Genomic DNA, 25,542 nt, shown 5'->3' on the forward strand with positions numbered 1-25,542 from the left:
GGTAGCCTTGGGGGGGGTGGAGAAGGGTCTGTCCTCAGCGACCAGGAGAGAACACCAACAGTGTGCAGGCAGGACCGGCGCCGGGGACAGAGACTCACCGCCAGGGGCCTCGTCCCCCTCCCCTCCTGCCCAAAGAAAGAATCTCGGAATTTTCTTGCTTCTTTCCAAGTGACCACCCAAGGAGGCAGTGACAAGGCGGCCCTTGGCGACCATCCAAGCTGCTCCTAGGAACAATGGGCCTCTCTGCTCGCTGGGGCAGCGGGGAAGAGGGAGGCCCTGCCCAGCCAGCTCACACTGGTGAGCACCCACTGCGTGCCAGGCGCTGCCCAGCCCCGGGACCACACAGGGCCAGCGCGGCCATCTCCCTCCAGAAACCACGAGTGCAGGCGGGACACGGCTGAGGTTGAAGAAGGTCCGTGTGGAAGGTGTGTGTGCTCACGGGTCCGCACAGACGGCGTAGAGCCAGGGGGGAAATACGCAGTGTGACCACTCCCCGTGCAAAGTCATGCCGAGGACGGCCCACTGTCCACACCTCCTGCCCCGCGGACAGCTGGCGGGCCTCAGTTACCCTGGGGGGGAGCGTCCTGCTGGGCGAGTTGGGCGGCTCCTGCAGGGGTCCGGCCGCGGGACCTCTGGTCGTCAAAGTCACTGTGGGGAGGACGCTGGCCCCATAGGGATCCCAGAGGAAGACGTGTCTCCCACTTTGCTGGTGAGCAACCGTGGCACCCACGTGGGGGCCCAAACCCAGTGCTGCCAGCTCAGAGGGGGGCGTTTGCCCACGAGGCCGGCTGGAGGCACCATGGGGCGGGCGGCCCCCAGACACGGTCTTTGGGGGACTGAGCCACTGGGAGCACAGATGACCCTGATTCCGCACCGTGGCCCCTCCCGGTGCCGAGAGGCTCCCGATGCACCCTGGGACACGGCTGGGGGCACTTCCCTTCAGCCCGTTTGAAACTCTGCTGCCCACAGCGTCACCACGGACGCTCGGCACCTCCCGGATTCCAGACGCACGGAGGGGCTCCCAGGGTGGGGGACAGGCCACAGCCCAGCTCAGAGCAGCCTCCGTGGGGGTGGGGAGCCGCAGGTGCAGGGCCCACCTGCCCCAGGGCCCGGTCAGCCCCGTCCTCCCACCTGTCCTGGGAATTCTGCCCTAATGACGGGGCCCCTGCTCCTGTCCCCCAGGTCCTCCTCCACAGAGTCCCCGCTCTGCTCATCTTCGTTCCTCTGGCTGCGCACGGTGCTCTGAGCGCCCTGGACAACAGTAACGGTCACCATCGTCACCCTGGTGTCACAGTAACAGCTCAGCAGGTACAGGCCAGTCCCCAGGGCACGCGCTGCCTGCCGCTGTGGCTTGGGCGAGCGGCCTGCCTGGGGCTGCTCTGCTCTGCTGCTCCAGGGAGGACGATCCAGAAGCCCCAGCCCCTGCCCCACCACGGCTCTCAGGACCGCGAAGGTCTCCTGTGCAGGTGCCCAGGGCTGTGCGATGACCTGGGACCTTACTGACTTCTTGACCCCGCCCCCAGGCGCAGGACACAGGTGGGGACCCGTCTGCAGTGGACGCTCCTCAGAAGGCCTCCAGGGGGCGCTCGGGGCACACACGGCCACAGGGAGCCCCCAGCCGGCCAGGGGCTGCATGTCCCCTTCCAGGCAAAGTCCAGGGCGGATTCGGGACCCAGCGCTGCCCTGTGCCCTGGCCTCTGGGTGGCCCCCATCCTGCTCCCTTCACTTTGTCGCGGGCTTCACTCCCACCCACACCCAGGTCTCACCTGGCTGCCCGGAGGCCACGGCACACATGGAGAGGGGCTGGCATCCAAGAGGGGCCGGGCCAGGTGAGGCCCTGACCCTCCGTGCATCTTGGCCCTAAAGTCCTGCGGAAGGACCCGGGAGGGTGAGCACAACTGGCCAGCTCAGGGTGGGAGTGGGAGGGAGAGCCGGGCACGCGAAGGCCCAGGCGAGTCACACCCACGGGGCCCCTGGTCCTAACTGGGCCTTCCTGCCCGTGAGCCCCGGTGACCCTTAGCTGCCCTGAGCGGGCGTGTCATCCCATCTTGTAGATGGGGAAACTGAGGCCCAGGAGGGAACAGGTCCACAGTCAGGAGGAAGGGCTCTGGAAGGCACCTGAGCCTGGAAGGGCCCGTGGAGATTCCTGGAGGCACCGGAGCCCTGGAACTGGGAGGGATCCCTGCCTCGAGTGCCAGCCACACTCGGGGCCACGTCTACAGAGCGGCAGAAGCTGCCCCCGGTGCTGCCCGCATCTCAGGACACTGCTTGGAGCAGCCGCCACGGGTGAGGGAGCCCACGCCATGTGGGAGCCGAGGTGGGGGTCAGCTGCAGCCCAGCGAGGGTCTGGGGCAGGCCTCGAGGGGGTGTGGCCTGTCCCAGGGCCCCTCACCAGGAGGACACGTGCTCACTGGGTGCTCTGCACGGAGCAAGGGCACCACGATTTCTGGGGTACGGGGCCTGTCGACCGCCTGGCCCTCACCTGCCAACCACCTGGCCCTCACCTGCCAACCGCCTGGCCCTCACCTGCTGGCTGACGGGAGTGGCCTGTGCCTGACCAGCATGTGTGCGCACAGGCCAGGGAGCCCCGTCAGCCTGAGCCTCAGAGAGGCCGGCAGCCAGTGACCGCTTCACAGCCCTGCGTGGGACGCTGTTACAAGAAGGCTTCTCGACTCGGGTCCCACCAGGGTGACAGGCACTTGGCACTTCCGCTGCGATGACCACATGACATTCCCACGGCACCCAGAGGGGGCGTTTCGCCCACCCGGCCCACCTCCGCCAAACACGAGGACACCCATAGAACAGGCTGAGCAGCTGGACAGGTGTCCTAGGAGGCCCCTGGACTGTCAGGTCATCGGGACCCAGTCGGGCAGCGGCACAACACTCCCAGCCGACGGCCGTGAAGGCGGGACCCAGGTCACACTGCAGCCCAGCCCCAGGGACAGCGGCTGTGCCCACCTGCAGGTCCGTCTCGGGGCTGTACCTCTCCAGCGTCTGGAAGGCCCTGGAGTACACCTCCACCGCCTTGGCATGGAAGACCATCTCGATGGTCACGAAGTCCGAGAGAATCCTCTGTGGGAGGCAAGCCCGTGGCGTCGGCACCGCGGGAATTTAAGTCAGTTTTCGTCTGTTTGTGTTTGAACTAGAGGACGCTGTTGCACGGCTCCAAGTCAGACTGCGGGAAGTCCTCGCTGAGGACACCTGCCCCTTCCTGCCCTCCCCCTCCCCTCCACCTCCTGGAGATAGAAACTTCCAGAAGGTCCCTGGGGGGTGAGCTCTCCTCTGCCCTGGTGGCTCTGCTCTCCTGGGGCAGGAAGCTCCTCTTGGCTCCTGCCTCCCATTGGTCTGGGGCGACTCTGACTGATTTGACCGTCCCTAGCCCTGGGGCACGTGGCTGGTTTCCAGGTCTCCTGACGGGGACAGGGCAGCTGGACACCCTCCACAGACACCCTTCCATTCCCGCTGGTCCAGCTGTGGTGAATCCCCGGGTGGCATGGCGGGGCCCAAGGTCAAAAGCACTGGGGTGACCATCACGCTGCCCATTGGCCCTGTCCCAGAGGGTACTGGACGTGGGGGGGGCTGGTGGACAGGAGGACCTTCCAGGCCCAGTCCACAGCCCCCGCCTGGCTCACGGCGGCCTTCCCCCTCAGCGGGCAGTTGTCTGCAGGCTCCGGCTGCAAGTGGGCCTCCCTGGAGAGCAGGGGGCTGCAGGGAGACGCTGCCCAGCCTGGAAGCCATGACGACTGACCGTCCAGTGACACTTCTCTGGACCAGCTGGCCCTGCTGGTCAAGCAAGCCCTGGTGGTCTCTGCTGCCCCAGGCCCAGTGGACAATCCTGCCTGCCCCTGGCCCCAGCAGGACACAGCTGAATGCCAGGGTGGGAGGGGGCTGCTGTTTCAAAGTTCAGGGAGGGGGGAGGGCCACAATCTGGGGAGGAGGGGAGGGGTCCAGCTGGGGTAGGAGCACCTGCCTTCCCAGGCAACAGCAGCTGTCAGGCTGGAGGCCGGGTCGAAGGCCTCCTTCCCCTCTCGTGGCAGGTGGCCCTGGGGAGCCGGCCTGCCCTCCCGGCTGTCTGCCTCCCTGTTCAGGGGTGTAGAGTATTCCCAACCTACAGACCCCTGGGAGCCCGCTGGAGCAGCGGTCCAGAGTGGGCCTCATCCTCAGCAGGGTCACCAGACCCTCCACTTAGAGTCCCCAGCCGCCCTTTGCCCTGTGGCTAAAGTGCACCCAGGAAGAAGGTCGTAGCCACAGGACCATTTTGTTGGAAAAGTGACCTGACCCCACGTTATGGTAAAATTAAAAAGCTCAAGTTCTCATTTTGGTCTTTTACAGTCTGGAGGGCTTGGGAGGGACAGTCTGGATAAGGGTCTCTTGCAAACTTGAGCCTGTCCTTGCATGCTCCTGCTGACCCCTGGCCGTGGTGGCTCAGAGTCCTGTGCCCATCAGGTGCTTCACAGCTGTGGCCGAGTGCCCTGGGCCTGCCGAGCCGGAGCACAGACCGCCAGTCCCACTCACCCGCCCGGTGCTCGGTCCTCGCTCATTACCACATTCACTCCATTGGCCAGGGCCCAGCAGGGGACACGCCCTGCAGGGAGCGGCCATGTAACAGGGAGTCCACCCCTGGGTCAGGGCTCACCGCACACCTGGTCACATGACCTGTCTCCTCCCCCAGGGTGCAGCTCCGGGGGAGGGGTCTGGATGGCTGGGGCACGCTGCCCGGCCCCAGGTGTGCCCAGCGTCTGTTCAACCAGTGAAATACGGCATCGTCAGCCGGAGAGCTGCCCGGGGGCCTGCCGGCCTCGGTCCTGGGGCCCTCCCACAGGAGGCAGGTGGGGGCCTCTGAGGGAGGAGGGGGTCACTGACTTTGGTGGGGGTGGAATCTTCTGGATGGCCACAGCCTGTGCCAGGCCCCGCGGTGGCAGGCTGGCACCCACACGGAGTCCTGCAGGATGGCGCCGCAGGCTGGCCCTCCAGGAGCCCCAGGATTCCGCGCTCTCTCCTTAGGACGGGGGAGCCCAGCGGTCAGCAGGAGAGACAAACCGGACCTGCCCTCTAGAGAGCTGGGTGGCTATCACTTGGAAGAGGGACAAGAGGGACAGAGGAGCAAGGGAGCCCGTGTCACTCATCCTGAAAGACCGGGCCCCGATGGCCTCTGCAAGGCGCCTCTGCAAGGCGGCTCTGGGCTGGGCTTCCGCTGTGCCGGGGTCTCGGGGGGAAGGCACCCGTGGCCACCTCTGCCCTCAGCAGGCTCCGTCCACCAAGCTCTCGGGAGAAGTCAGGCACCTGGGGGTCAGGGTGCGAGAGGCCTCGGGCGGACACAGGCTCCAGGGCAGGGAGCGGCCTCCTCCGGCCAGCTGTGCCAGCCTCCTGCCCCTGCGGCCAGGACGGACGGTCCTGAGAGCCACGTGGCGCGGGCCCACATACTCTTGATGCTCACACGCGCGTGCAAACACACACCCACCTGGAGGTCCCTCAGCTTCTGCCTCTGGAAGGCGTCCACCGTCTCCTCCAGCTGGTGGGTGGTGCGGCCAGTGTCCACTGAGGCCCTCTGCACGTTGGTCTCCGCCTGACCGCAGATCCAAGAGGCAGAAAGTGTTACAGGTTGGTTCGGGCCCTTAGATGCCCCTCTGGCGGTCCCCAGGCCCCGCAGCCCTCTCTCAGGACAGCGGTCCTGCCTCACAGGATCGCCTGACAATATGGTGATTGCAGGAGTGGCCGAGTAAGACCACAGCTACAGGGGCAGGCACTGGAGGTGGACAGACTTGCTAGCTAGCAAGCAAGCCACTGAACCTCAGGCGAGCCACTGAGCCTCCCTGAGCCTCCATTTTCTCACTTAGGAGGCCGTGTAAGACCTGCTCTGCAGGGCTGCAGGGCTGGTGTGGGAATTGCCCAGTGGGCACCCTGAGCTACCAGACAGTGGGTGACAATTAATTCCTGTGAGCAGAGCACTGTGGGTGGTCAGCTCCTTCACTGCTTGGATGGACATGTACAGACACTAGGCTATGCCACGCCCGGGCACGGAGGACCTGCTTGCAGAGCCCGCACTGCTGGGCCTGAGCCCTGAGGTGGCCCAGGAGAGCTGGGTGCAGTGCGGGGGTGGGGCCAGGCTGGAGCCACGGGGGCTACTCAGGCTCCTCCCCAGGGTCTCATCCCGGCCTTGGCCCACAGGAGGGTGGCCCCCAGGTGCCCACATCCCGACCCTGGGCCCTGTGGACACGTCTCCTTGCACGGTGAAGGGAAGGTGAGGTCAAGGTCACAATGCAGCTCCTCCCGAGACGGTGACTCCGGGTGGTCCCAGGACGAGGGGCGGTGGGGAGGGGGGCCAGAGGGAGCTGTGACCGCAGGAGAAAGGACTCGGACACGGGGGGGGGGCACGAGCCATGGGACCCGGGGCTTCTGGGAGCTGTCCAGGCCGGGACTGGGGTCCCCCTGGCCCTGCAGAGGGACCTGGCCCTGTGCCCACCTCCACAGTCAGGGCACGGTGAGGAGGACATTTGTGCCAGTTCAGCTGGGACACCTGAGGCCACTGGTCACCGCAGCGGGGACCTACCTCATGCAGAGACCCTCCAGTGCCACCCACCAAAAGCCTCCGCAGACAGTGCCCTTGGGGGTCAGTGGCCCTGGGGGGGGTCTGACTTGGATCCGTCACAGGGGCGTCCTGCGAGGTCACTCACTTGGTGACAAGAAGGTGCAGCCCTCCACCAGCCCTGGCCGACCCCGTCTCCTCCACCAGGCAGGACAGGGCGACGGAGGGCGCCTGGTGCCCCTCCGTCTGGCAGGGCCCTGCGGCTCTGGCCCCTGATGCTGGAAGTGTGGCCCCAGAACAGGCCGCCCTGACCCTGCAGGCCGGCCTCTGCCCAGGTGAGGCTCACCTGCGCTTCCCGAGGTCTTCCACTACCTGCCTGCGGTTCTGCCCGCCCGACTCACGAGCGACACTCACCTGGGACTGAGAAGGGACAGTTAAGGAGCCAAGGGGAGGTCCAGCAGCCCGTGGGCCAGCCACCCCTTGCAGCCCCTGCCCGGCAGGCCCCGGGCGCAGAAGACCCCAGCGGGCGCCTGGGTCCTGCCTGAGCCCCAGCCGGCTGCCCGGGAAGGATACGATCATCTGCCGGTCGGAGGGGGACTTCCGCCTGAGCTTCTCCAGCTTCTCCAGCTGTTTGATCTCGTTTTTTTGGACGCGTTTGAATTTCTTGATCTCGGCCTAAAAAAAGTGGAGGGTGTCTCCCGGGGCCCCGAGGGCCAGCCCCCCCGCCCCCCCCGCCCCCCCCCCCCCGCCCGGGGCCCTGGCTCACCCGGGTCTGCTTGATCTGGGCGCCGTAGAGCTTCAGGGGCATGACCACCTTGGTCTCCAGCCTCTCGACCTGGGGAGCAGGTGGCCATCAGAGCCGGACACTGGTCACCCGGCAGGCGTTGGTGGAGTGCCGTCCGCACCCCAGAGCGGCACGGGGTGACACCCCACCTTCTGAGGGCAGTGAGCACCGCCAGGGCTGGGGACCGGCCCCGCCACCAAGGGCTCTGCAGCGTGGTTGGTGCCACTGTGCCCTGTCCTCCCCAGTGAAGCGACTGGCCCCCAGGACTCCATGGCAGGTCAGTGGACGGGGAGGCCCTCGGGAAGACCAAGCCCGGCATGGAAGTCACCGAGGTGCCCATTAGGCAGGTGCCAGAGGCCACAGCTGTCCCCCATCTCTGCACAGGTGACAAGGAGCCTCGTGTTGGGGACTTGTGCTGAGTCAAGGCTCGGAAGAGAGAGGACTTGAGTCCAGCTCTTCCCTACTCCAGGGCCCAGTGTGATGTCAGATCCCCAAACTGCCTCGGGGCTCTGGCCATGGGGAGGGCAGGAGCGTGGAGACCCAGGGTCCACCGTGCAGCCGCTCGGTACGCAGCGGGCGGCCGGGGACACGAAGGCAGTGCGTGGAGACCACCCCACTGTCCCCGCTCTGTCCAGGGCTGGAACCTGCAGCCTCCTTCACAAGGGCCCAGCAGGAAGGACGGGGGGGAGGGGGAGCAGGGGTCACCCCAGCCAGAGCCCGGAGCCCGGCCACTGCTGAGTGTGGGATGGACACTGCTGGGGTCGTAAGCAGCAGAGGGTGGGGTCAGGTGGGCACAGGAGCCCCCGGGGGCCACCCTGGTTCAGGAGGCCCCGGGGCCTGGGGGATTACAGCTGAGGCAGCGGGTGGCGGCAGGAATCCCCGGCCTGCATCTCGGTCCCCGGCACGGGAGCTCGCGGCCCCTCGAAAGCCTGGCTGGCCCGATGGCCCGAGGCGTCAAATCCCCACCGAGCCTCAAAGTCTGAAAGGACTTCTTTCCCAAGGGCCACGGGGGACGGACCCCCTGCCCCTCCATGCAGCGTCCCAGGGGCCAGCAGCGGCCAGTCCCCTCTCGGTGCCTTTCAGACGCCTGCGGACACCCTCCAGGCTAGATGACGTCCTCCTCCAGGGCCTGGAGCGTCTGCTGCAGAGCCGCTGGGGGGGGGGGCAGTGCCCTACTGTGGCCGGGCTCGGGGCGCGTGGGCTCGGGGCGCGTGGGCTCGGGGCGCGTGGGCTCCGGGAGCTTGGCCCGGCTCCGAGCTCGGCTTCCCTGCTCCTTTCCCCTGGATAGGGACCGTGGGTCCAGGCGCTGCCCGGCTGCCAGGTGAGGTCAGACAGGCTGGTGAGAAGCCCGCAGCCAGGGCTCTCCTGGGGACGGTCAGCAAGTGTCCTCAGAACACTCCGCAGGCCTTGTCACCCACAGGCCCCTCTGTCCTCACCACCTCCGCCGCAGGCCCAGGACGAGTCCCCTGGCTCCGCCCACAGAAACCTTCCCTGCAGAAACCTTCTCGCGCTGTCCGCGGCTCACGAGAGCCCCTGGGTGGCAGAGTCTACTTCCCAGATACCCGCTGGCCGCCTTGGCCCTCTGTCCCCAGGACTCTGTCCCTTCTCCAGGCCCTGGGGCCCCGGGCCTGGCTTCCTGGTCTCCTGGCCCAGCCCTTGTGCACCTCAACCCTCGTCCTGCGAGCTGTGTGGCCTGGGCAGGGGTGGTGCAGTGTCCAGTCCTGGGGACACCTCAGGAGGCACCAGGCCGTCAGGTCCCAGCCTCACTCCTGACTTGGCCACAGGCCTGGACCCCTCACCTCGGCCTGCCGGTAGTCCTGCACTTGGGCCAGGTCCTCCGCGAAGTCCCTCACGGTGGCCCGCATCTCGGGGCCCTCGGTGTTGGCGAAGTCGGCCAGCTGCTTGACCAGCTGGTCTGCCTTGTCCCGCAGCCGGGCCGTCTTGCGGGTGTAGGCGGCCAGCAGCGAGCAGAACTGCCCGAAGTACTTTTCAGCATTGGTCACCGTGCTGTCCATCAGCCTCACCTGGCTGTCCTTGGGGAGGCAGGGCCCAAGGGGCTGTGCTAGGCGGCAATGCCCGGCGAGGCCAGGGCGGCACTGCCCCCTGGGCACCAGGACCAGACTAGGGTCACAGTCACAGGAGCCACCACAGCCTGTCCCTCCTGTGAGGCCAGCGCCATCCAGGCACCAGGCCCAGCGTGACGCTCGGGGCAGCCGGCCCAGGGAGAAATGAGAGCCGCCTGCCCACCAGCCGGTCAGCAGGGCCAGGGATGCCAACGGGCTTGCTCCCCACTGGCCCTGCCCTGGGCCCTCAAGGGGCTTTGCCCTGGGGCCCCCTCCGCTCCCAGGCCTGGCCAGGGGCCTCGTCCCCCACCCGGGGCCCAGGCTTCCTCTCCCCTCTCTGAACCCTACTGGGGGTTCTGCTTCTTGGTTTTTAACTTTTGTTCTGTTTTGGGGACTGGTTTGGGTCTCTGGGAGAGCAGAAGGCCAGTGCTCCCACACCCTGCCCACCCAGGCCTCCTCCCGCCCAGGCCCGCTGGCCACAGCGAGGGACCACAGGGCACACCATGTGGACATGGCCCACAGCAGGCCTGAGGCATCACCCAGGTGCTGCAAGCTCCTCGGGATCCAAGATGCCCAGAGTGGCGCGTCCCTGTCACAGCGTCAGGTGGGACAGTCTCTGCCCTCGTCCCCTGCCCCGCCCCGGAACGTCTCCTGTCCCGCCTCACTGACGGCCCTCTCCTTGGTTGTCCCTGTGCCCACCAGGCGCTGGGCCCCCCGCCCTCCACCCCCCTCCAGCCGCTTCCCTGCCCCTCTGCCCAGGCTGCCCCTCTGTGTCCCTCTGCCAACCCTCCGGCCATGCCCAGTAGGGGCCAGTGCTGGCTGGAGGCAGGAAGAGGTCCAGGTGGGGAAGAGTGAGGGACACAGAGGACAGACATTGTGAACCCGGCCGCCCAGGTCTACAGAGCACAGCGGGAAGCAGACAGAGGTGGGGTCTGGGGCCTCCATGGTCAGCAGCCCTGCCTGCCCTGGGCTCTGAGGGGGGGGGCAGGAAGGGGAGAGGGGGGAGGGGAGGGAGGAGGGAGGCCCCCCAGCAGTCCCCACTCCCCTCCTCCTCGAGGGCCTTGGACCTGAGGAGCACCCTCTGTCCCCTCCTGCCGGGCCACTCACCTGGAGAAGACGATGCTCATTCTGCCCGGCGCCTGCCGTCCTGTCTCTGGGAATCAGGATGGGCCCCAGGGGTCCCCCAGGCCCAGGAGGAGCCAGGCAGGCCTGGGCGCAGCTGTGGGGCCTGGGCTCCAGGGACGCTGCTACCTGGTTGCCAGGTGACGTGGCCACCCAGCAGGCCCTGGGAGCAGTCACGACCGGTCGCCTGGCAACCCCTCCCTAGGGGCCAGCTTCCCAGGTGGCATGGGCTGGGGCTGCCCACTGCCCGGAAGATGGGGGCTTGTGGCTGGGCTGTTGGGTTCCCGGGAGGCTGCAGGGCCCCTGTTTGTGGGGTCAAGGGGGCCAGGGCTCTTCCTATTGCTGGCCTTCCCCAGGGGTCATACTCAGGGGGGCGGGGCTGAGGACACTGGTCACTCAGGAGGGTGTGTGAGAAAGAGCCCCGGGGGGGTTTGGGGGCCCTGAGGTCCCAGATGCACATGGGGGACAGGAAGGCGCCGGCTGGGTGCCACGGTTCCGGGGTTCCCTCGTTCTAAGTGGAGTCTACTCGTTGTCACACAGACTTGAGTACAGTGTAGAGGACCGTCCACGGGGACCATCCACGGGGTCCAGGCATTGCAACACGTGTCCACTTTGCTTAAAAGAAAGCGAAACATCAGCAATGGTGGGAGCTGGCGGAGTGGGGTGCAGGAGGGGGAGGCCGCTCCGCCCCCCAGCAGCTCCTGTCCTTGGTGTGTCGGGTTCCCGTGACGGGGGTGTGTGGGGGGGTTAAGCTCACACCAAAGGAAGGGCTTTAGGGTCAGTGGCACAGGGGTCAAGTCCCAGAGCCCTGCTGCGGGCTCCCTGGTCAGGTCCCTGTGCACCCCTGGCTGTGCCGCCTCGCTGGCCCCATGGTCCCTCTCCCCTTCTCAGCTCCCTTTACTTTTGGGGACTGTGCTGGGCAGAACAGTGTCCCCCCAAAAGGCATGTCCACCCCAGGCCTCTGAACATGACCTTATTTGGAAACAGGGTCTCTGCAGATGGGAGGGGCCCTGGTGAGTCATCTGGAGCAGGGGCCCCTGTGCAGGGACATGTCCTTATAAGCAGAGGAAGCACGGCCATCCAGGGGAGGCCATGTGACCACTGCAGCAGAGCCTGGAGCCAGGAGCTGGCAGGCGGCACCAACAGGGATCCGGAGCCGCGGAGGAGGGGAGGCGCCTCCCGGGAGGCTGCGGAGGAGCGCACTGCCCTCACCTCCCGTCAGACTCCATGCCTGGGCAGGGGCGAAGGCCTCCCCATGGCCTGAAGTGCCCCTTTGGGGTGAGTTTGTGACGCAGACACAGGACAAAGAATGCAAACCACCCCAAAGCCCCGCTCGCTCTGCCCCGGGGCTGCAGGGGCCACCTGCCCCTCCTACACTCAGCCCCTCACTGGGACGCCTGTCCTAGGTGTGTGGACTGCCCAAGTGCACGTCCAGCTCCCAGGATCCAGGGCTCTGAGCACCAAGGACCTGCGGGGTGCCCCTGCGCCAGCCTGGCGGGAGTCCCCCATGTCACATGAGCCGCGACCTAAAGTCAGTCTCTTTCTATGTCCTGAGGGCTCTCCCTGGACGCCGCAGCTTCTCAGGCCAAGGACAGACTGCAGGGCCATCCACGTGGGGCAGGGTCTGCACTGCACGGAGACCACGAGGCAGCTGAGGACCACGGGGTGGCGGAGACCCTCGCCTGGACCTTCCTACCCTACAGGGCTGTGGGACACCCAGTGGGGAGAGGGCAGGTCACCAGGTCTCAGACCCTTTAGGAGCATCCTGAAAACCACTTCCTGTGGCCAGCCTAGAGGGAGACACCTGGTGGTCAGAGTGGGGAAGGCTGGGCTGGAGGGTGGTGGACCCACGAGCTCCTGGCCAGGCCATAGGGGGCCCTCTGGGCTCCCTCCTCTCCCCCTCTCTGGCTATAAATGTCCCCTGCTGAGCCACGTGAGAGTGTCCAGCGGCCTGGGATGGGCCAGGCCGCTCCTGCAAGCCACACTCCAGTCCCTGAGGGGAGGAAGAGGCAGGCTGGAGTGCCGTGCCCACAGTCACGTCGGCCCAGGGACACCCGGCATCCCGGCTGGCTTCTTCCCAGGCCCAGGGCCACGCAGTGCCTGCCCTTCCACCCCATCCAGGCTCCTTGAGCCGGGCACCGTCCCGGACTCTCAGGACACCGACTCCAGGCGGCCGCTGTTCCCTTTGAAACAAGCTCAATTGGGCAGGAGTCACAGTGGGCTCCTGCCCAGGGCCGACCGCACGCTGCACCCTGTGTCGCTCTCATTTTCTGAACCACAGCGCGAGCTGCAGACCATGCCCGACCCATGGGCTCCCACTGCCCTGACACCACCCAGGAGACGCCACGGTCAGAAAGGGGCACCATTACTGTCCGCCCCTCCTGCCCCGCCCCTCGCCGCCCCCTGCCCAGCTCCGCCACCTGTCCCCCTGCCCCGCCCCCTGCCCCTGACGCCTGCCCTGCCCCTTGTCACCCTGCCCCTGCTGCGCCCCCTCACCCTCCGCCCCTTGCCCCTCCCCTTGCCCCTGTCTTACCCCTCCCCTTACCCCGCCCCGCCCCTTGCCCCGCCCCACCCCGCCCGCCCCCTCCCCAGTGTGCAGGACAGAGGCCGCCCCGACTCAGGCAGGGGACCCCACTCAGGGCTGCTGCCCACGATTGGCAGTGGCTTCGTGACCGCGCACGGTCCTGGTGTTTTGGGGAGACACGTGCAGGGGCCGGGGCTTGCGCAGAGGCCCTGGTGGGCGGGGCCAGCAGCTGCCCCTGTCCCCAGCCTGCCCGGCTCCGGCCCCCAGCCTTCCAGAGCTGCCCGACCGTGACTGTCCCCAGGGCGTCCTTGTCTGCTCGAAGACCTGCTGACATGGGGCCTCGTGGAGGCTGGAGGCCCTGAGGTGTGACTGGGTCGGGGTCAGGAGGTGGGGCTGGTCCCGGGTCCCCAGGGGCCAGTGTCTTCACAGGGTCCTTAGGTCAGGGAGACGTGAAGAGGGACACGGGGTGGAGGGGCCCAGGGGCCCTTTGAAGGAGGCAGCGGCTGCAGCTGAGGACCGAGGACCGTGGGCACCTGTGGGAGCTTCCTGCGGCCCTGAGGTGACTCTCCTCCAGCCACCGGGGGCCACCTGGGGCACCTCCATCAGCCCAGCAGGTGGCTTCCCACTTCTGACCCCAGGTAGAGGACCTCAGGGCAGCGGGCGTGGGCTGCTCTCCTGTCCTTGCAGCTGGGGCCTTGCCGGCAGGCCGAGCCCACCCAGCCCCCAGGGCCCCTGGGTTTTATTTTTAAGATCTTTTCCTTTAGCTGTAGGTGGACAAGTACCTCTGGTTTATTTATTTTTTTGTGGTGCTGAGGGTTGAACCCAGTGCCTCACATGTGCTAGGCAAGCGCTCTGCCATGGAGCCCCAGCCCCAGCCCCAGTCCATGGCCGGTTTTTAACATTGCTGAGGCCAGCCTCAGCCATGTATGATCCTCCTACCTCAGCCTCCAGAGTTGTTGGGATTGCAGGCCTGCGCCCCTGAGCCGAGCCCGCGAGATCGTGCTATGGTAGGCCTCTCGGTGGGTGTGTCCACCTGTCACAGCAGCCTCTGGAACCTTGGCTGATTCAGAGTCTGGCCACTCGGCCCCTCGGGTCCCATCCCTCTGCAGGGCTGGCCACAGTGGCTACCTTGGAGGAAGACCCCACACACTGTGTGGCCTCACAGGGCCGGTGACATGAGTTCCTTGCGTCTGAATCCAAGTGAGGACAGAGCCTGTGGCCAAGGGACTAGGGTTGGGGTTGGCAGAGAAGCCGTGGCCCTGCACGCTGGCCCTGACCCCACTGCCCCACTGCCCGGGTATTAAAACATAGCGACTGGGAAGCGGCGGCCCTGACGGCCTGTGGTCGGGCGGAGATGCTTCCCGGGTGCCCCGCGGTGGCCTTGGTTCACAGGGAGAAAGGAAGGAAAAGCCAAGGGTGGACGGGTCGGCCAGGCTGGGTGCAGGCGCTGCCCGGGCTCTGCCGGGTCCTGCTCCGACCTGCCTGGGCTGCGCTGTCCTGGGCACAGACCCTCTGCTGCCCGGGACACCAGACCCCCCTTCCTCATGGAGCAGTCCCTGCAGCTGCGTGACCACGGGCGGTGTTGTTGCCGTCCAGCCCCTGCCCTGGGGCCGCTGGCCTGGCCGGAGGTGTGGGCAGGAGGAGGATCGGGGAAGCTGCCCGAGGTGGGCTCCGCCGACCCTGCGCCTCTGTTGGAAGGAGCGGAGGCCCACCTCCCCGCTGCCCGCCTGCAGGGGACCCGCTGTCCCCGCTCTGCGAAGCTTTGTCTTCTCCACAGTGGGCGCCGGGCTGCGAGCTCCTCCCTGCACAGCGTTGGCACAGTGGGCACAGGGAGCTGGCGGTGCCATCTCCACCCCTGCCCACCTGAGGACCAGGCCCCCGCCAGGGCAGCCACAGTGAGGACCCCGTCCAGCCCAGGGCTGTGTCCTGAGTAATCAGAAGCAGCCCACGAGAATCTGCAAACCCAGGACACCCACCCTGCGGGGCCGCCCTTCCCCAGCGCCCAGCATCTGCAGAACTCAAGGCCGAGCCCCCAGGGCCCGCCTGCCAGGGAGGCCCGCCTGCCAGGGAGGCACGCCTGTGAGGAAGGCCCGCCTGTGAGGGAGGCCCACCTGAGAGGGAGGCCCGGCCCCCGGGACAGCCGCCCCTTCCCCGGGGTTTGATGAGCTGCAGCCCCGAGCCCCAGGGTCAGGCCTGTGTCCTGCAGGCCATGGTCTGGAGTGAGCCCCTGGAACATCTCGTGTGCCCAGGGGTGGAGCCTGCTGGGAAGTCCAGGTGGAGAGCAGCGGGCGCCTGGTGATGGGGTGAGGAGGATGTGGATGTGGGGACACCAGCGCCCACGGGGAGTCACCACCAAGCGCTCTGCTGCTGGAGAGGGAAGGACAGCCCTGCAGCAAGGCCAGGCCCCGTGTCCACCCAGGGCCACCGGAGCACACTCACAGGAGGCTCATGGGCAGGTGCCCCCACCGGTGGCCTCCACGCCCGCCGAGGGTAGCGTGCCCAAGGCCAGCTGCCCCGGTGGCTGAGCAGGGTGCGTCTTTCCCCAGATGCCACCAGCCACAGGGAGGGACAGCACCAGGCAGCCACTCTGGAAGGACCCATGTGTCCCCGTGAGGTGCAGGGTCCGGTCAGCTGGGCCTGGAGGGAGGAGAGAGAGCCCGGCGGGCCCAGGTCCTGACAGGCAGGAATGGCCGCGCACAGCTGTGAGTCCACTGAAGCCACCAAACCCGCACTAGGACTGTGAGTCACACAGTGCCACGCCTGTGTCCTCGACCTCAGGAGGGAGGCTGAGGTGGGAGGACTGCAAGTTCAAAGCCAGCCTCGAGAAGTGAGACCCACTCACTGTGTAAGTGCACTGATTGAACACCAAACCTTGCTGAGCGCCCCGCCCCCGTCCTGCTTGAGCCCCGTTCACCCTCATCCTGTCCCTTTGGTGGGAGTCACTGTCCTTGGCTCCTGCGGGCAAGAGTCCTGGGGCGCTCCTGGCTCCCCGGGGTTCACAGCTGCAGCGGCACCCCCGGGCAGGAAGCAGGCCCCCCACACGGGGCAGCCAGATCCTGTTGGTGGGAGGCGTGGCTGTCAGAAGCCCACGGTGCACCCGGGGCAGGGTCCGCGGGACCCAGGCCCTCGCTGGCCGCTCCTCTGCCAGCTGCCCTGTCCTCATCTGTCACGCGGGCAGGAACGGCCTTCCCAGAGTGGCCGCAGGGTGAACCACAGTCACGCGGTGTCGGGCGCTGGCCCCTAGGAGGAGTCCCGGGGCAGGCCACGGCTCCGCACGGTCAGCGTGGCCCAGGGCCGCCCTCCCCACCGGCCCCCTGGCCCGCGTGATGTCCCCCGCTGTCCCCAGGCCCGACCCGTGGGCAGTCACGTCTCTGAACACAGGAATGCCGGGGTCCTCGTTGGCGGGCAGAGCCTGGGGGGTGGCTCCTGGGCATCCGCAGGCCCTTCCCAGAGGAGGCCACGGCCAGGTGCCCAGGGCAGGGTCTTCTCCTGGGTGGTCCGACCTGGAGTCGATGGCACAAAGCCCAGAAAGCAAGGCCAGGGCTGGGCCTGGCGCCGGCCTTCCCCACCTGGCCCCGTCCGTCTGTCCTGGGGGCTGCTTGCCGTCCCCGGGGACCGTCCCCTGCGCTGCCTGGCATCCCCGCTGGTTCTCGGGTTTCCTCCATTCACAACAGCGGATCCAGACCGTGAGACCCGGAGCCAGCCTCGGGAGAAGGGGTGGGAAATGTGGTCAGGGAGCCAGGGAGCCCGGCTGGCGGGAAGTCACCCCACCCACCCCCCACCCACGCATGCCCTCAGGGGCCAGCTGGGGGCCTTCCCATCTGTGCAGGGCCTTCTGGGCCCAGGGCTGACCCTTCTGTGCCAGGCAGGCAGTGGGGTTGAGCCAGAGCGGCAGAGACTCGGGGGCAGGAGCCCTAATTAACAGCTACTCTGTGCTTCCCTTTGGACCAGGGTTGCCAGGTACTGTTGGGCAGGTTACCTACTCTGCCAGGGTGCCTGGCTCCCTCTAGTGAGCCTGGCCTGGGGGTCATCTTTCTCACGATACTCGTGCAGGACTAGGCATCCTGGCTCCTGCATGGTGACTTCTAATGTGCCTAAGATGGCCCTGGGCCCAGTGTGACCACCTCGTTCTCCGTAGAGAACGGCCCCTGTTGGTGGACAATGGTAACCTGGCGCTCTTGGCTCCTGACCATGGCCTGTGCCTGGACAGATCCAGGGACACTGTGTGCAAAGCCCCTTTCCCCCCACAGGCACTTGGTCTCACACAAGGTGACACCTAGAAAACGGCTTAGAACACGCATATCCTGTGACGATTGTCACTGAGTCCAGAGGGACCCGTGCTGCTATGCGCAGGGCCAGCGCAGGAGGCCACATGTCCCCAGGCACACAGCAGGGGCTGAGGGGTGTGTGCAGAGGCCCCCGGTGGCCAGGCCCCGGGCGGGTCCTCGGTGACCTCGGAGCTGGGTCTGAGTCCACTCCTTGACCAGGCCCTCGGGAGACGGCCTCGTGGCTGGGGCCTGGGTGGGCACCCTCGCCTGCAGATGGGCTCTGCCCTGCGGGGTCACGGCTCGCCATGCCCTCGGGGAGCCCTGGGCCATGCCAGCCCCGCGGTGGCTCCTGCCCTGTCCTGGGCAGCAGGCGGCTCTGGCGGCCCAGCTCGGCTGCCCACGGCCCGCATCTCGCTCGGGCTCTGGGACCTGCTCCCTCCTGCCGCGTGGCGGGTCATAAATACTGGCCCAGACTTGACGTCAACGCAAACAGCCTAATTGGCCCTGGAGCCTGGGCCGGAGCCTCCTGAGCCGCGGGCCGGGAGGTGAAGGCGGCTTTCATTGGGGCTGAAGCGCAGCCTTTCTCCGGAGACTGGGTGCAGCCCTGGCCTCGGGGCTGGCCGCGCAGAGACCGATTGTCGCTGGGGGGGGGGGGCAATGAAGGAGCAGCTGGACCTTCCCCTGGAGGCCGCCGCAGTCCCCCGGCCCCTCGGATCTCCCCGGCCTCCCGCCCGGGCCGTCCTGCCCGCCCCGTGTCCAGCTGCTGGAGAGGGTCCAGCGGGGCCGTGGCGGGTTCCGCAGGTCTCGCTCCTTGGCACTTGGCGTGTCGCCTGCGAGAAGCGGGAGGCGGCGGCGGGGAGGGAGGGAGGAGGCTGTGGCTAGAACATTCTGCAGCATGAAGCCAAAAACCTCCAGAAGAAACATTCTGCACTTCCAGGCTGGGGGGGGGGGTCCTCGGGCAGCTTCTGGGGACCTGGGGGCCATCTGCAGCAGGATGGAGGGGGCGGGGCAGGAAGCGGGGTCCAGACTCCGGGCAGCACCAAATTTGGAGAAACTCGGGGAGGTTCCAGGCCAGGCAGGAGCAGGAGGGTGGCCACAGGGTCCCCCGCCAGCGTCCTGGGGCGGCCGCTCTTCTCAGGAGGGTAAACCGAGGCACTGAGCTGCCCCCCCGCCCCCGCTTTGCCGAGGGAGTTTCCAGAGCAGCTGGGGTCAGGGACAGTGGGCACGGACACCACTGGGTGTCACCGAGGCACCCGGCCTGCCCCGCACACGCCGCCCAGGTGACGGGCACAGGGACAGGCTCCCAGAGGCCAGCTCTCCTCCAGGTCTCAGGGATGGTGGGCCGGGAACAGCGTCCTTCTGTGGAAGCTCAACAGTCAACAGAAAATCACAGAGGCTCTGAGGTCGGGGACCGCCGCAGCCCTCGGCACCAGGCCTCGGCCCCGGGCTGGGTGCAGAGCTGAGGCAGGACTCTCCCCTCATCCTTCAGGGACATCCACATGCTCCATGTGCCAGCAGCCCATCGCCTGAGCCCCCGCACAGAGGGTTCCTAGATAATAACAACGTCACCGTGTGGATGGTGCCCCCTGGGATGTGACCTCACTGTGCAGTGTGCAACCTAGACCACTGAGCCCAGTTACCCTGAAGAGTAACTGGATCTGCACTCACCTCTCCAGAGCTCAGGCACCGCCTCCTTCATGCTCTGGCTCCATTGCCTCCACTTGTCCCTACGAAGGTCCCCAAGCACCGGGCTGAGAGCACTGGCGGCTTATCCCAGAACGTCCCCCCCTGCCCCCTCCTGCAGGTCAGTGGTGCTGCCCTCCCCTGGGGACTCTGAGTCCCCTCTGGCCCCCAGGCCCAGCCTCAGGGCCACCTTCTCTGGGACACCCTTGGCCACGCCTGCGGTCCCTTTGCCGAGGTCTGGCGCCCAAGGGCAGGGCCACAGAGTCGGTCTCAGCAGGGAACCTCCCGGTCATCGCAGGGGGGATCGTGACCCCACCCCGCGAGCAGGTGGCCCACGGTTTGACAGTGCTGCCTGCACGCGCTCCCCTGGAAGGGCTCGGTGGCCTCAGCAGCCCCCTCCCGCCTCCCTCTCAGCCCAGCATTGCCCACTTGCCCCTGCGCGGCCACCCTCACCAGTCCCCGGGGCCCTGACCTCTGGGCCTTTGCACACGCTGATCCCCTTCATGGCTCAGCCCAGCCAGCTCCTGGCCTGGCCAGCCTCGGCCTCCTACCTCCCCGGGGCTTCCCAGGTCTGGAGCCTGGGTCAGGAGCCCCTCCTGGGGGTGCCCGTCAGCCCGGCCACTGCCTGAGCTGACCTCTTGTTGGTGACCTCAACTCTGGGGGCCAGGACCGCACAGGACTGTACCACTCTCTCCCCAGGACAGGACCCGACACAGGGGCCTGGCACACGGTGGGCATGTCCACCCCCTCCCCGCCCAGAGCCAGGCTGGGGGGGCCGCTGGAGGCCACCATGGGAAGGCACACCCGAGAGTGAGGGACGGAGTCTGTCCCCACAGCCCCTCACGGTGACCGACTGATGGCCAGGGCCAGGACCTCCTGCCCGCAGGGACAATGCTTGGCCTCAGTGCAGGAGGACGCCGGGCTCTGGAGGCCGGGAGGTCCTGCCCAGGCCCTGGCCCTCTGCCTGCAGAGCCTGGCGGGGACTGTCCTCAGCTGCCCGCCCGGCCTTTCCTGCGGCTGCCCCCTCCTCAGGCCGCCCTGCCGGAGGGGCTCCGCTCTCTGCCCCCCAGTCTCCCAGGGCTGCTCCCGGGCGTAGGAGGGGGGTGGCTTTGGGGACCGTGGCCCCACTGGCAGAGAGCCACGTGTGCCCGTCACTGACCCCGAAGGCTTTCCCCCGGGGCCTGACGAGGGTCGTGTCCCCACTTCATATCAGGGAATGAGGCTCCACGCGGTGGGCATCCTGACCCACTGGACCAGGCCTCAGGACAAGGCTCCCGTCACCAGGACCAGGCTGAGTCCAGGAGTGGCCACCACGCCCAGTGGTCTTGCTGTGGACTCTGCCACCGGGCCCACTGCCCCTTGGTGGCAGCCCCAGGCTGGGGAGGTGCAGGCGCTGGGGGGGTCAGGGCTCAGGGACGCGCCCTTCCCCACCCCACGGCTGCGGTTCTCAGAGGGAGAGCTGTGACGTCCCCACAGTCCCCTAGGAAGGGCCCCACCGCAGCCTGGGTGAGAGGCCCTGGGCCTGGGAGGGACACAGATGAGCCAGCTGCAGGCCAGAGGTGTTCATGAGGTACCAGGGGAGAAGGGCAGCCCTGGTGGGGGTCAGCCGCCCCCTGGACCCCCTGGCAGAGTTGTGTTGGGGGCGCAGTGAGGGCAGAGCCCTGGCCTGGGGCCCCGGGCCGCGCTGACCTCAGGCCTGTCAGTTATCAGCAGACCCATCTCTGGTTCTCAGAATGACTGAGAGTCACTCTGACCCTCAGTTTCCTCTTCTATAAAGTGACCAGAATAGTGTCTCCACCCCACGGGCTGCCGGGAGAGTGGGTCAGCTACTGCGGTGAAGCCGAAGCTGCCTCTGTCCTCAGGCCTTCAGAAGAAGAGTGAGAAGAGTTAAATGATCCGAAGGTCAGTTTGGGGGTTGAGGGAAAGCAGCCTCCGTTTCCTCCAGGGCCTGGCCTTGGCTTGGCCCCACTTCCTGTCCCGAGGCCCAGCCCGGCATGCCCCGGTGTCGCCCCTTCCTGTGGCCTCTGCGTGTGTCCTGGGCTGCTGCCCGGCGCTGGCCGGGCCTGGTAGGTGTGGCGGGCCGGTGGGTGTGGGGTGTCTTCCCGTGGGAGCTGGAACCGGGCAGGACGTCCTGGTGGGCGCTGCCGGGGCGCCCCCTCCCAGCCTGGGTCTCGGAGTAAAAATAGGCCTCTCCCGGTGACCGGGCAGCCTCCCGCCCAGCTGCCGCTCCCCTCAGCTGCTCCGATTTCACGGCTCAAGTGTTCAAGGTCGCTGGGTCGCCCAGCACGGGGCCTGCTCCCAGCAGCTGGGGCAGCTCGGGCCCCTCTGGGCCGGCCAGCAGCTTGGCGGGTCCTCCTCCCCGGCCGAGCCGCCTTCCTGCCGTGGGAGCCCAGCAGCCTGGGTGGAGGCCAGGGCCTCCCAGGGCCTCCCAGGGTGGCTCCCGGGGTCTGGTGGGCAGGAGGCACTGGGCTCCTCTTCTGCCCCCACAGAAGGACCCAGGAAGGGCCTGTGAGAGGCCTGTGTGGTCACGCCCCGTCTACGCCCCTCTCTGTGCCGGTCGCCGTGGCTGGGGGTGGGGAGCTGTGATTGGCTGGGCAGGGCCACACGTGTCCCTGTTGCCAGGGACAAGGCTTCCCCGGCCAGGGAGGCAGCCCTTGGGCAGGGAGCTGGCCCCGGGGACACCAGGTCACTAGATGTGGACCCTCGAGGAGTCCCGGGTGGAGGGGGGACAGGCTGGGGAAAGGCCGGCCACGTGGCCTGCAGGGCACCAGGGCCCCCGCCCACCGTGTGTCCACCACGAGGGGCACAGCGACACCCCGTGGGGTCTCTGGGGCCGGCCCGGCCGTCGCGGTGCCAGGGCCTCCCCTCCGTGCCTCCAGAGCACATGTTGGGAACATCTGGCCCTGGTGCCGCAGGGTCCCCTCCTGGAGCTCCCGCTGACGCCCAGCCAAGCTGATGGACAGGCTGCCGGCCTGGGCCTGGGCAGCACCGCCCTCCTCCCGCTGCTCCACGTGATGCTGCTTCTGGAGGCTTGGCCTCCGGCCACCTCCTTGTGTAACCGCCCTGAGCAGGAGGGAGGCGCCGTGCTGGTGGGGCTGCAGCCCTGCCAGGCAAGCAGGGGACAAGGAGGCCAGGGCAGGGAGGCCAGGGCAAGGAGGCCAGGGCAAGGAGGCCAGGGCAGGGAGGCCAGGGCAGGGAGGCCAGAGACAGGGAGGCCAGGGACAGGGAGGCCAGGGGCAGGGAGGCCAGGGACAGGGAGGCCAGGGGCAGGGAGGCCAGGGCAGGGAGGCCAGGGGCAGGGAGGTTAGGGACAGGGAGGCCAGGGCAGGGAGGCCAGGGGACAGGGAGGCCAGGGGACAGGGAGGCCAGGGGACAGGGAGGCCAGGGCAGGGAGGCCAGGGGCAGAGAGGCCAGGGCAGGGAGGCCAGGGGCAGAGAGGCCAGGGCAGGGAGGCCAGGGGCAGGGAGGCCAGGGCAGGGAGGCCAGGGGCTGCCGACCTAAGGAGGGCCGAGGAGGCCCAGGAGGGAGGCTCTGGGCCCCGTCTGTCGTGGGTGGCGGCGTGACCGCTGAGCCTCTCCCCTGGGCTGCTGGGTGGCTGGCTGCAGCCTGTCCCTCCCGAGAGGAACTGGGACAGCTCATCTGGAGGAGGGGCAGCAGTGTCTGACCGCCAGGCTGCCCCGGACACCGTGGCCAGGACGCTCAGCTGCGCAGGGCAGCCCCAGGCCTGGGCGACTGGTCAGCGGGGTCTGAGGAGGTCCACTCGGACCCTCGCCCGTTTTTAAGTTGGGGGATTTGCTTTTTCTTGTTCGGTGGGAAGCCTGCCCTGGGGGAGACCTGCGATGTCCCCAAGGCTCGTGTGTCCAGGGCGCGGGCCCCGCTGGCTGCAGTCTGGGGGACAGTGGACCCTTCAGAGGCGGAGCATGGTGGGAGGCATTTAGGTCACTGGGGCGTGTCCCCAAAGGGACCTCGGCCTCCCTCTCTCCTTCCTGGCCATGAGGACAGCATTCTGCTCCTTGACCTGCTCCTGCCGCGGTGACCCGCCTCACCCCAGACCCACAAGTGAGGCCACCAGCCACCAGACCCCCAAAACCATGAAAAAAAATGGCCCTTTTTTCCTTCTTAACCATTAGATCATGCTGTTCGCTTTGTTATGATTATTGGTTCTTTGGACATAACATTAGGAATCATTTTACATAATTATAAAAGCACAGAATATAATTTGCTCCACTTCAGATCCCAGTCCTTCCCCTTTCTCTCCCCTTCTCCCTCCCTCCCTTTTTTCTTTATAAAGTTGCCTCTGTCGGGTGTTTGTCACAGTGCAGAAAGCTGACCAGCGCAGCATTCTCTACAGGTTCTAGATCCACGTTCCTTGTCAGATGTACGGTTTGTAGACATTTTCTCCGCCCTGAAGGTCATCTTGGCTTTCTCAATGGCCTCCTTTGGAGCATAAATGCTTTTGTTTTTGATGGATTTCCATGTGCCTATTGTTTTTTATTTTTGGTGTTCTTTGTAAAAATGAAACGGTCTTATCTAAGGTGGTGAAGGTTTTTCTCCTAGATTTTATTCTAGGACTTCTATAGTTTTAGCTCTACATTGAGATCTTTCTTTTTAAATTTTTTTTATTTTCATGTGGTGCTGAGGACTGAACCCAGGGCCTCGAACGTGCCAGGCAAGCGCTCTACCACTGAGCCCCAGCCCTTAGGTCTTTGATCTACTTGATTCTTGCGTGTGAGGTGGGAGGTGTGAGGTGTGAGGTGTGAGGTGTGAGGTGGGAGGTGTGAGGTGTGAGGTGTGAGGTGTGAGGTGGGAGGTTGAGGTGTGAGGTGTGAGGTGGGAGGTGTGAGGTGTGAGGTGTGAGGTGTGAGGTGGGAGGTGGGAGGTGTGAGGTGGGAGGTGGGAGGTTGAGGTGTGAGGTGGGAGGTGTGAGGTGTGAGGTGGGAGGTGTGAGGTGAGAGGTGTGAGGTGTGAGGTGTGAGGTGTGAGGTGGGAGGTGAGAGGTTGAGGTGTGAGGTGTGAGGTGTGAGGTGGGAGGTGGGAGGTGTGAGGTGTGAGGTGTGAGGTGTGAGGTGGGAGGTGTGAGGTGGGAGGTTGAGGTGTGAGGTGTGAGGTGTGAGGTGGGAGGTTGAGGTGTGAGGTGTGAGGTGTGAGGTGTGAGGTGTGAGGTGGGAGGTTGAGGTGTGAGGTGTGAGGTGGGAGGTGTGAGGTGTGAGGTGTGAGGTGGGAGGTGGGAGGTGGGAGGTGTGAGGTGGGAGTTGGGAGATGTGAGGTGTGAGGTGTGAGGTGGGAGGTGGGAGGTGTGAGGTGGGAGGTGTGAGGTGGGAGGTGTGAGGTGTGAGGTGTGAGGTGGGAGTTGGGAGATGTGAGGTGTGAGGTGTGAGGTGGGAGGTGGGAGGTGTGAGGTGGGAGGTGTGAGGTGGGAGGTGTGAGGTGTGAGGTGGGAGGTGGGAGTTGGGAGATGTGAGGTGTGAGGTGTGAGGTGTGAGGTGGGAGGTTGAGGTGTGAGGTGTGAGGTGTGAGGTGTGAGGTGTGAGGTGTGAGGTGTGAGGTGGGAGGTGGGAGGTGGGAGTTGGGAGGTGGGAGGTGGGAAGTGTGAGGTGTGAGGTGGGAGGTGTGAGGTGGGAGTTGGGAGGTGTGAGGTGTGAGGTGTGAGGTGTGAGGTGGGAGGTGGGAGGTGGGAAGTTGAGGTGTGAGGTGTGAGGTGTGAGGTGGGAGGTGTGAAGTGTGAGGTGGGAAGTTGAGGTGTGAGGTGGGAGGTGAGAGGTGTGAGGTGTGAGGTGTGAGGTGTGAGATGTGAGGTGGGAGGTGGGAGTTGGGAGATGTGAGGTGTGAGGTGTGAGGTGGGAGGTGGGAGGTGTGAGGTGGGAGGTGTGAGATGGGAGGTGTGAGGTGTGAGGTGGGAGGTGGGAGTTGGGAGATGTGAGGTGTGAGGTGTGAGGTGTAGGTGGGAGGTGTGAGGTGGGTGAGGTGTGTGAGGTGTGAGTGGGTGTGGGTGGAGGTGGGAGGTGGTGGTGGAGGTGGGAGGGTGTGAGGTGGTGAGGTGTGAGTGGGAGGTGTGAGGTGTGAGGTGTGAGGTGTGAGGTGTGAGGTGGGAGGTGGGAGGAGGTGGAGTGATGTGAGGTGTGAGGTGGGAGGTGTGTGGAGGTGTGAGTGTGAGGTGTGAGGTGTGAGGTGGGAGGTGTGAGGTGTGAGGTGTGAGGAGGTGAGGTGTGAGGTGTGAGGTGTGAGGTGTGAGGTGTGAGGTGGGAGGTGTGAGGTGTGAGGTGTGAGGTGGGAGGGGGGAGGTGGGAGGTGGGTGGAGGTGGGAGGTGTGAAGTGGAGTGTGAGGTGTGAGGTGGGAGGTGTGAGGTGGGAGGTTGAGGTGTGAGGTGTGAGGTGGGAGGTTGAGGTGTGAGGTGTGAGGTGGGAGGTGGGAGGTGGGAGGTGTGAGGTGTGAGGTGGGAGGTGTGAGGTGGGAGGTTGAGGTGTGAGGTGTGAGGTGTGAGGTGGGAGGTGTGAGGTGTGAGGTGTGAGGTGTGAGGTGGGAGGTGGGAGGTGTGAGGTGGGAGGTGTGAGGTGGGAGGTGGGAGGTGGGA

General features: G+C 66.5%; 2 protein-coding genes and 2 long non-coding RNA genes across 6 annotated transcripts; 2 read left to right on the top strand and 2 right to left on the bottom strand.

The window, feature by feature from the left end:
* Positions 1-149: 149 nt before the first annotated feature.
* Cibar2 (CBY1 interacting BAR domain containing 2) lies at positions 150-10,069 on the bottom strand. The gene is made up of 8 exons (XM_078032772.1): positions 9,110-10,069; positions 7,293-7,361; positions 7,100-7,201; positions 6,941-6,946; positions 5,462-5,566; positions 2,959-3,072; positions 1,767-1,868; positions 150-1,251 (listed from the first exon to the last, which is right to left on the bottom strand). Exons 1-8 carry the CDS (start codon positions 9,884-9,886, stop codon positions 1,114-1,116), a joined length of 1,413 nt encoding a protein of 470 aa, XP_077888898.1. The 5' UTR covers positions 9,887-10,069; the 3' UTR covers positions 150-1,113.
* A 110-nt stretch (positions 10,070-10,179) lies between these two features.
* On the bottom strand, positions 10,180-15,588 carry LOC144370938 (uncharacterized). 3 transcript variants are annotated; one of them, XR_013431065.1, is made up of 5 exons: positions 15,459-15,588; positions 15,131-15,311; positions 14,148-14,821; positions 13,959-14,067; positions 10,180-11,110 (listed from the first exon to the last, which is right to left on the bottom strand). XR_013431065.1 is itself a non-coding variant. In XM_078032770.1 (4 exons), the coding sequence occupies exons 1-4, from the start codon at positions 15,467-15,469 to the stop codon at positions 14,022-14,024; spliced, it is 912 nt and encodes a 303-aa protein (XP_077888896.1). In that variant the 5' UTR covers positions 15,470-15,588; the 3' UTR covers positions 13,785-14,021. The 3 variants fall into 3 exon arrangements, 1 of the variants encoding a protein (XP_077888896.1); XM_078032770.1 differs by lacking the exon at positions 10,180-11,110 and having other exon boundaries at positions 13,785-14,067; XR_013431066.1 differs by lacking the exon at positions 10,180-11,110 and having other exon boundaries at positions 13,785-14,232; positions 14,732-14,821; positions 15,131-15,566.
* On the top strand, positions 11,060-12,743 carry LOC144370939 (uncharacterized). The gene is made up of 2 exons (XR_013431067.1): positions 11,060-11,773; positions 12,051-12,743. It is a non-coding gene; the product is annotated as an uncharacterized LOC144370939 (long non-coding RNA).
* Positions 13,113-20,855, top strand: LOC120888099 (uncharacterized). Its single transcript, XR_013431068.1, has 4 exons — positions 13,113-13,657; positions 15,566-15,864; positions 18,777-19,091; positions 20,748-20,855. It is a non-coding gene; the product is annotated as an uncharacterized LOC120888099 (long non-coding RNA).
* Positions 20,856-25,542: the final 4,687 nt, after the last annotated feature.

The sequence above is a fragment of the Ictidomys tridecemlineatus genome, chromosome 15 (genome assembly GCF_052094955.1).
Source record: "Ictidomys tridecemlineatus isolate mIctTri1 chromosome 15, mIctTri1.hap1, whole genome shotgun sequence".
Taxonomy (NCBI): domain Eukaryota; kingdom Metazoa; phylum Chordata; class Mammalia; order Rodentia; family Sciuridae; genus Ictidomys; species Ictidomys tridecemlineatus.